Source organism: Plasmodium reichenowi, chromosome 14, assembly GCF_001601855.1.
Source record: "Plasmodium reichenowi strain SY57 chromosome 14, whole genome shotgun sequence".
Taxonomy (NCBI): domain Eukaryota; phylum Apicomplexa; class Aconoidasida; order Haemosporida; family Plasmodiidae; genus Plasmodium; species Plasmodium reichenowi.
In genome coordinates this window covers 370,370-381,272 of record NC_033659.1, presented here as the reverse complement: position 1 = coordinate 381,272, position 10,903 = coordinate 370,370, and the positions used below count along the sequence as shown (strand labels likewise).

Below are 10,903 nucleotides of genomic sequence, written 5' to 3'. Positions count from 1 at the left end.
ATTTAAAAAAAAATTTAAAAAAAAATAAAATTATAATAAAAAATAAAAAAAAAAAAAAAAAAAACAAAAAAAAAAAAAAAAAAATATATATAAATATATAAATAAAAAAATATAAATATAAATATACAAATATATATAAAAAAAAAAAAAAAAAAAAAAAAAAATAGATACATATATATATATATATGTATATAACATTTTGCTTAAAAATTTTCTTGACTGAATTTTTGGATACAAATTATTAAATAAATGAACTTGGTGATAATTATGAATTCTTTAATACAATTTTTTTTTTTTTTAAATTAACAAAAGAATATATACATATATATATATATATATATATATGTATGTGTGTGCCTTATTATATTTTTTTTTTTTTTTTTTCATTTTTAGGAATCAAATTGGTTCTTGAAGCTCCAAGGGTTTTCCCTTATTAATTTGTCCCCATCCAATTAAACGCCAATGCTTATCAACTCTTCTACTGAGAGCAATTTTATCTCCAATTTTAGTACATACTGGACCAGTTAGTTCTAATTTGGCTAGTTCAGTTTTGATTCCAGTAACTCTACAACCAATAGAAGTAGAACCGATGTTGATCATAAGGAATTCTCCATTTTTAAGTTTGGCAACTTTAGTATTTTTTTCTCCGTCTTGTGATTTAACACCTAATAATCTTCTTAATAAGTAATAAGATATTTCAATTTCAGCGAAGCAGTCAGGTAATTTATTTAGATGTCCGATAACTTGACCAACTAAACGATCAGCTCTTGTTAAGATAGGATCTATTTTGGTACCAACACCAATAAGTCCTCCTGGTACAGCATATTTTAAATTATTATTTTCTGCAAACATAGAAAGAATTTGTGAAATGATAGGTCTACATGTTATTTCTCCTTTATCATCTTTTGAAATAATACCAGGCCTAATTTCAATTTTATCTCCAACTTTTAAAACACCATGTAATATACTACCACCTGCTACACCACCTTGTAAGGTTTCAATATCTTCACCAGGTTTGTTCACATCAAATGAACGAATAACAATCATATGTGGAGATGATATAAAATCCCTTTTAGGTATACTAATTTGAGTAACAATATATTCACAAACTACATCAATATTATATTTTAAGACAGCGCTGATAGGAATAATTGGAGCGCTATCAGCAGCTGTTCCTGAAACAAAATTTCTAATTTCTTCTTGTTGTTTTAATGCTTGTTCTTCTTTAATTAATTCTACTTTATTTTGTAAAATTAATATATGTTTTAATCTCATAATTTCTACAGCAGCTAAATGTTCAGAGGTTTGAGGTTGTGGACATGATTCGTTTCCAGCTACTAATAATAAAGCAGCATCCATAACAGCAGCACCATTTAACATAGTTGCCATTAAAATATCATGCCCTGGACAATCTACAAATGATACATGTCTTAATAATTTCATTTCATGATTACAATCTTTACGTGGACATATTGGATTATCTTCTTTACTACTTTCATATGATTTATAACATTCAGGTGGTAAGCAATCAGGGTTTGTACATTTATATATCTTTGCATTCGCATATCCTAATTTAATAGTAATATTTCTCTCCTTTTCATGCTTAAATCTAACTGTATGAACCCCCGATATTGCATGAACTAATGTTGATTTTCCATGAGCCACATGACCAATGGTGCCTAAATTTATTGTAGCTTGTCTGCTTATAACATCTTCACTTAATGGTGTCAATTTAGTTACATCTAAAGTTTCTAAATTCTGCTCAGCTAATTTATCCTTTTCATTTATATTCATTTTATATTATTATAAGCAAGGGAAGAAGGAAATCAAAAATTAAAGAGCATAGAATTGGAAAATGTGAACAGAATATAATTTATATAAATAAATATAAATATATAAATATATATATATATATATATATATATATATATATATATATATATTTATATATATATAATTATTATTACAAACAGTATAACACAAAATATTTCTATTCTTTTTATATTTCGCATTAATTTTTTTTTTTCAAATATACATAAAAATAAGTAAACATATATATAAACTTATAAATTTATTAAATTACATTTATTCATATATAATACATACATATATTTTTTATTTCCCATATTATACAATTATGTAAATACAATTTTCAAATAATTTCTCCCGTTTTTTTTTTTTTTTTTTGTTTATATATAATTAATAAATAAATAAATCAATATATATATATATATATATAAATATATATAATTTTAATTATATATTATTATTATTTTACATATTTGTAACAAAAAATATATAATAATATATAATCATATATATTCATTAATGTTTTTTTTTTTTTTTTCTTTTTTTTTTTTTTCCCTATATTTGAATCATATATGGATTTAGGGTTTCTCTTTTTTTCTTAATAAAAAATATATATATTTTTCATGAATTTTACTATTTCATATATAACAAACGATAATACAAGTTTTATGAATATTAATGATTTTTTTTTTTTTTATATATATAATAAAATATAAATCCGATATTATATAAAATAAGAAAGAGATATTTCTTTGCTAATAATTATTTATTCATATATTATTTTATATTACATTAGAAAAAAGAAAAATATTCACATATATAAAAAATACATTATTTTACTGTTTCTAATATTATAATAATAAATATATTTTATTATATAAATATTTATAATATAATATATAATAAAATATTTTTTATTTTCATTGAAAATTCTACCTCTTAAAAAATATTCTCTTCATCATATGAATTTTTTTTTATTTAAAAAATTCTTAATGTAATATATTATATATATAACTATATTTATATTATAATTTTTTTTTTTTTTTTCCAGATTTGAACGTCATGTTATATTATATATGAAAAGTATAACCCTACTTAATATATATTATAAAAATTATACAATGTGAATTATATATATATAATAATATATTTATATAATATATAAATAAATATGCGTAATAAAAAAAAATAATAAATATAATAATAATATATAATATAATATATATATATATATGTATAAAGGAGTTATGTATAAAGTTTAGTGTATTATTTTCTTTTGTTATTATATTATAATATAATAAAATTAAATAATATTTATTTATTTATATATGTTTATTTATTTTTTTTTATTGGTGTAGATATTGTATATGGGCTCTCACTATTTTATTAATATATATAATATACATAATATAATAATTATATATATATTTATATATATAATATAATATATGAATATATATATTGTATATCTTATTTTTTAGGCTTTTTATATAAAATATAATTAAAAATTTTTATACCTTATAACATATTGATAAATTTATATATATATATATATATATATATAATATATATTATAATAATTTATATGGTATTTTTACCATTAATATAATATATTATTATTATTATTATTATATATATATATATGTATTTTTAATAAGTTTTAGATACATATAAAAATTTATTTCACCTATTATATTGTTCTAATAATAAAACAAAAAAAAATTGTAATATATATTTTTATAATATTTTATTTTGTGATATTAAATTCATTTTTTCTTTTAAATCATAGTAATATATAATATGCAACATATATTTGTGTATGTATATCTTTTATTTCTTTTTTTTTTTTTTTTTAATTTACATTTTTAACTTTAATATGCCTAATCAAATATAAATAATTTATTATCATTTTCATGGGAACGTATTATATTATCGATTATTATAAATTTTCCTTTTTAGTTTTTAAAATAGACTCCTTAGGAAATTAAAAGAAATATACTATGGACAGTTTATATATATATATATTTATATATTTAAATCTTTTCATGTTAATGAAAATGATGAATATTTTAAAGTAATGTAAAAATAATTATATTCACCGAAAAAATTTTTTTTTTTAAAAATAACAGGGAAAAAAAAGAATAAATAAAACTAAATATCAAATAGTTCATCCAAGTTAATGGATAAAAATACATAATTTTTTCTTTTTCTCTTTTTTTTTTAATAAAATGAAGTGATATAAATTCTTCTACTTGTTATATAATATATATATATATATATATATGGGTACTGTGAAAATTCTTATTATGACGATTCCTTCTTTTTTTTTTTCTTTAGCTTTTGCTAATTCATTAATATAAGATATTAATCATATCAATGCTTTTTTCTATTAAAAAATAAAAATATTCTAAGATTATTATTTCCAAAATAAAAATAAATAATACCAGATTTCTATTGAATTAATATATATATATATATATATATATATATATATTTATTATATGTGTGTATAGTAAAAATATATAAAAAAAGGAAAAGAAAAAGTTATAAATTGTACTAAATCTTAAATATTGTCAATTAATTCATTGTTAGTTGTATATTATCCATATGTCATATAAATAAAGTAAATAGTTAAATGTTGTTTTTTAAAAATAAAATAATAATAATAATAATAGGTTTAATATATTTTACAATGTGATGAAATTTATTTCAATATTTTTGAAGAGAAAGGCTATATATAATATTATATATCCCTTTTATGAGTGTATAATTATATAATGCAAAAAAAAAAAAAAAAATACAATACTTTATTTTGTAACTATAATATTATATATTGTGTTATTTCTTTCTATCAAAATGAATAAAGTACAAATATTAAAAGAACATGTGGTCAATAGTAATTTTTTTTTAAGTCGTATGTTTTCATCTACAATTAATTTGTTAAAATCATCAAATTTAAATAAAGCATATAAAAACAAAATTATAGAAGAAAGAGAACATTTTATAAAAATAAATAACACAGGATATAAAATAGTAACACATAAGAATGAATCCTTGTTTTTAAACGATAATATTTTTATTTATAATTTAAATCAAAATACAAATGAAAATTTAAGTAATGGAAATGAGGAAAGAAAAGTATTACATTTTTGGAATAGGAGTCCTGGGGCTAGATACCCTAAGAAGGTTATAAATGTGTATAAAGCGTTGTTACAAATATATGTAAATGCATATATATATATATATATATATATATATGTATATAATATTTATATTTTATTTTTCTTTTTATAATTCTTCACATTTTAGGCAAATAATGGAGCACGCCCAGATTGTCGATCAGTGAGAAAAATTAGAAAGAGACTAAAAACAGGTAAATGAAAAGCAATACCAAACAAAAAAAGCACCTATAACATAAGGCACTCATTTATTGAATAAATAAAGTGGTTCTATATACTAATATATCATGATATATATAATGGTTGCATACTAGAAAAAGTTACATATAAATATAATATCAAAAGCCATAGAAAATAAATTTATTTTTATAAAGACAATAAAAATATACATATAATATATTTATTATATATATGTTTATACATTTACTGTGTTTTTTTTTTTTTTTTTTTTTTTTTTTGCATTTAAATTATTAAAAATTATTCAAAAATAAAAGTTAAAATCTATATGTTTATATTTCTATATTGACATCAATTTGTATATATATATATATATATATATATATAGAATTTCTATTCATATATGTTTATATAAAAAATATCCTATTATTTAAAGCATTTTCTTGAAAAAGTAAACACAAAAAATTATATATATATATTATAAATATAACATTTGTATAATTAAAAAAATTAAAAAAAAAAAAAAAAAAAGACTCAAGGAAAAAAAAAATCTATATCTATATATATTATATATATATATATATATATATTTATGTAAAATTAAAAACTTATATACTAAAGAACTTTTATATATTATTATTTTTTTTTTTTTTTTTTTTCGTAAATATCATGATTTATAAATAATATATATTTATAAGTGTAATGAAATTTATTTACAAGTTAAATATAAATTACAATCTCATAATTTCTTGGTCTTACTTCTTTATGTACTAAATAAAATAATATAAAGAAAAAAAAGTATAATATAATATAATATAATATAATTCCGTCTTCTTCTTTTTTCTGATTTAAAGGAATAACAAAAATTAAAAATATATATATATATATATATATATATATATTATATTTATATGCATATATTTAGTATATTTTTATATTATATTTATTTATATGCATATATTTAGTATAATTTTATATTATATATATTTTTGAAGTTTATATTCTTAATCTAATCTCTTGAAGGCAAAGTAGTTTTTCTTTAAGTGAGATTTGTAACGAATGTTTATTAACTTAGCATATTGTATACGCATTTCTTTGAAGAAATCTCTGATTTCAGCTTTAAATTTTCTCATTAATCTTGTAGCTAGTTTTGAATTTGCACTCTTGTCATTTGGTATTTTTGATTCGTCATTTTGAAGACTGAGCATATCTGTTTTCATACGAGATACTATAACGGTTAATTCTTTTTTTTTTGCTTCGAAATAATCATTAATAATAGTAACCATAGTTCTTCTATCTAAGTTATAATAAGCATATGATGCAACAGTTGGATCATAATAAACATGTGAAGTACTATATTTTTTGACTGGTTTAATTTCTTTTTCAAAAATTGAATTAAAGTGATAATCCAAAAGAAAGTTTTGTCTTGGTACTAATTTTAAGAAATGTTTTATTTTTTCATGTATACCAGACATGATAGCATTATAAACAATAACGTTTTTAAAGCATGAACTATAATAACGAACAGAGTCGACTATTTTGTTATAAATATGTAATTCTGTATCCATTTGAGTTTTATCATTTTCAATATATGAACAGACACCTTCTAAAGCATATGCAGTATAATATCTTTTAAGCATATAGATATTATCATAAATCCATGTTAATTTTTCGTAGAGTTCATCTGGATTTTTTTGTATTTCACTATAAATTTTATATACTAATTTTCTTGCTTTATATGATAAACCTGATGTTATTACATGTAATTTACTTTTAGCAATTTTTAATACAGCAGCAACATCTTGAGATGCTTCAATATCATCATATATTAAAGATTCAATATGGCATGTTATAGATATACTCATAAAGTTATCAAAATTTTCTTTATATTTTATAAGATCATCACCACCCATAAGATCCTTGATTTCTTTTTTTTTTAAAAATTCTTCTAATGTTTTAGGATTTAATAAGCAAAAGTTTACATGGGATAATTCATATATATGATTTTTTTGTAATTTATATCCATCAGCTAAAGTTAAATAATCAATATTTGGATGAAATTTAAATAAGTCATTCTCAAATTCGTATAATCTAAGATGATGTTCTCCAAAGCTACCTATACATGTACCAAATTTACATTCTGTATCTTTTAATTCAAGATCAAGTACACCCATATTTTTTAAACATTCTTTTTGTTGTTCGAAAGTTGTTGATATCATATTTTCTCTTTTTTTAATATCAATTAATCTTCCTTGTAATGAGCTTATATTATCAAACAAATGAGAATTGTTTGGACAGTTATATAACATGGTTTCTGGATATTCTTGATAGGTTGCACCTACACCTAATATTTTAGCTTCTTTATCATTAACATTAAAACCTATACCTGAATATGTTTTCTTTGATACTTCAGTTTTTTCTATTACTTCATCTTTCTTAAAGGGATTTAATTTACTGAAAAATCGAGAAAAGGATCCAGCAACATTTCTTTCTTTTACTTGATTTTCAAGAAATTTATCATCTGTAAACATAAAAGGTTCTTCGTCTGTTTCTTTTCCTATTTTCTCAAGTGCTTTTTGTTTCTCTTCTTTAGCTTTTTCCATATTTTCATCATAATCAAATTCTTCTTTTTGTGCAACTAATTGTCCTTCGTTTTTAAGTATATTGATATTTTCTTCCATATTGTTTAATGAATATTTATAGTTAAATAAATTAACATTAGTAGGATATAATTCTTCTAATGGGGTGAGGGTGTTCTTTGGTGCAGGAGGTACTTCTTCGTCGGCACCTACAATACCTGAAACTGAAGCACTTCTCTTTGAGGATTTAGAAGTACTTTCTTCAGAAGAATTAGATTCACCATGTGGACTAGCTGTTTTTACATTTGATGGACTTGATGATTTTGTACTAGATGGACTAGATGATTTTGAACCAGATGTATGTGTACCTGTTGGAGTAGATGTTTTAACAACTGAAGGAGAGGCTTTAAATTCAATATCATCTTTTGAATCATCTTCCTCAAGAATTGCAGCAGCTGATGCTGATCTTACTCTACTTCTACCATGTCCTTTTCTAGAACTTTTATTTGATGCACTTGTATCTGTTAAATTTATATTTCCATCATCAACACTAGATTTATTTTCTAAAAAGGATTCACTTGAAAATTCATCTTCATAGGAATTTAAAAATTCCTTTTTATTTATTGGTGTCCAATAATTGTAATCATCAAAATTGAAATCATTATGAATTATTGTTTTCCCATAATTATTATCTCCGTTTACATTTATACCATCTGCGACATTACGGAAGAGTACATGGAATATTATTACTAAGCTACCCAAATAGAAACTCATTATATAAAAAAAAAAAAAATTAATTGATTTTTTACTATATACATAAATAAAATATATATATATTAATATATATATATATATATATATATATATGTGAGTATTATAAATTAATAATATTTAGAATAATAAAGTATATATTCTAATAGTTTAAAGATAATATATATTAATACATATATATGTGCATAACTATAAAATATATATATATATATATATATATATATATATATAATATAATTTATTTATATTTATTTTGTCTATTTTAAAATCTTATATAAATACTAAAAAATAAAAATTAATATCATAATATTTAAAAGAAAGTTATTAATATATAAAATGAAAAAGATAAAAAATTAAATAAAATAACTATAATTATAAATATTACTATAAATATATAAATAGAATCAAAAAAACGAAAATACAACCAAAAAAGGAAATAAATAAATAAATAACTTATATATGTATATAAATAAATATATATATATATATATATGTATATATAAAGTGATGAAATAAAAAAAATTAATTTTACTTTTTATTTATATATATATATATATATATATGTTATTTTATATTAAAAATTTTGAAATGTCTATTTTTACATATTTGTATGTGTGTATACATATATATATAATATAGGTAAAATAAAAAAAAAAAAAAAAAAATTTTAAATGAATTATTTTAAAATAGATTTTTAGTCATTTCCTATGTTTTTTTTGTTTTTTTTTTTTGATTTTTCTGCTTAATTTTTTTTTAATATTAAACTTTTTAAAAACAAAATATGGATAATATTTTATCTTTTCTTTTTTATTATATGGATGGTAGATATATATATATATATATATAATGTATACTTTTAAATTTATAACTTAATTTAATTTTTATGATTTCATTTTTTATTTTTATTAGATATTTGTTATTTTTAATATGTCATTATTGGATTTAATAGAAATTGTTTCCATAGAACATATTGTGCTGTTTAGTGCAATTATGAAATTATGGTGCTTTTTTTTTTTTTAGACTATTTTTAAATAATAAAAAATAAAATAAAATAAAATATACGTCTTAATAAAACAATATATACTAAAAAAAATATATATATATATATATATATATATATATGTATATAATATTTATATAACCACGGAGTAAAATATATGATGTGAATATGTATAATTCCCCGTCTATTTTTTTTTTTTATTTTTTTTGAACCGTTTATTTTTTCTTGTATTATATATTATGTTATACATATTAGCAATATATATATATATGTATATTTTTTTATGCATATTTTTCTATAACAATTTTTTTTTAATATATTTTTGTTTAATTTGTAATGCTTATCGGTGCATATATATATATATATATTAGTAAGATTCATAACTATTATATTTTTTTTGCATTAAAAATTTAGAAAGGATTAAATTTATTTTCCTGTATTTTAATATTTATACATATATATATATATATATATATATATATATATATATATATATATATATGTATGTATGTATGTATGTACATAAATTTCTTTTTTTCTTTTTTTCTTTTTTTCTTTTTTTCTTTTTTTTCTTTTTTTTCTTTTTCCTTTTAATATATATATTAAAGGTCCGGCATGGAACTTTTCAAAAATTGTGACGATTTAGTAAAGCCATAAAATGATTTTTTTGGAAATATATCACATATATAAATATATATACATATTTATATGGTTTGATTATTTTAAAACATTATACAAGTATAATTTATATGTTGAATTAACTACATTTTTATGTATTAAAGGACAATAAATATATGACAGGGGATATATTAATTATGTATATATATATATATATATATATATATATATATATATATTATTATTATAAAATAATAAGGATGTTTTGGACAAGTGGAATATTTAGTTGATTAATCACCTATTATTTTCTATTTTTTTTTTTTTTATTATGAAATATATAAGTATTTTTTTTGTATTAAATATTATCCAAATAAATATAAATTAAAAATGGTTTTTCATTTCTTTTAACTTTTCTTCCTACTAGTTATTACATGCGATCTATTATTTACTTGTTAAAATATACCTTTCCATACGTACAAAAGGAATTATATACCTTTTAGGATATATTAAAATGAATTAAATATATATATATATATATAAAGCATAATATGCGTAAAAGATATCATAGTGGAAAATATGAATATACATATTTACCTATTAATATAAGAAAAACTAAATAAATTTTATTACGTATAATTAAATGTGTTAAATTTAATTCTTTCCTACTACTTAAAATACATATATAATAATAATTTAAAAAAGTAAATGACGTTTCCTATAGTTCATTTATAAAAAGGCTCAAAATTAAAAAAATATATATATAAAAGTAA

At 18.6% G+C, this 10,903-nt stretch overlaps 3 protein-coding genes across 3 annotated transcripts; 1 reads left to right on the top strand and 2 right to left on the bottom strand.

The window, feature by feature from the left end:
* Positions 1 to 396: 396 nt before the first annotated feature.
* On the bottom strand, positions 397 to 1,794 carry PRSY57_1409900 (eukaryotic translation initiation factor 2 gamma subunit, putative; the record flags this gene model as incomplete). Its single annotated transcript, XM_012909716.2, has 1 exon — positions 397 to 1,794. One exon carries the CDS (start codon positions 1,792 to 1,794, stop codon positions 397 to 399), a length of 1,398 nt encoding a protein of 465 aa, XP_012765170.1.
* A 2,871-nt stretch (positions 1,795 to 4,665) lies between these two features.
* On the top strand, positions 4,666 to 5,190 carry PRSY57_1409800 (hypothetical protein; the record flags this gene model as incomplete). The annotated part of the gene is made up of 2 exons (XM_012909715.2): positions 4,666 to 4,995; positions 5,119 to 5,190. 2 exons carry the CDS (start codon positions 4,666 to 4,668, stop codon positions 5,188 to 5,190), a joined length of 402 nt encoding a protein of 133 aa, XP_012765169.2.
* A 979-nt stretch (positions 5,191 to 6,169) lies between these two features.
* PRSY57_1409700 (rhoptry-associated protein 1) lies at positions 6,170 to 8,518 on the bottom strand (the record flags this gene model as incomplete). Its single annotated transcript, XM_012909714.2, has 1 exon — positions 6,170 to 8,518. One exon carries the CDS (start codon positions 8,516 to 8,518, stop codon positions 6,170 to 6,172), a length of 2,349 nt encoding a protein of 782 aa, XP_012765168.2.
* Between the last annotated feature and the right edge of the window lie 2,385 nt (positions 8,519 to 10,903).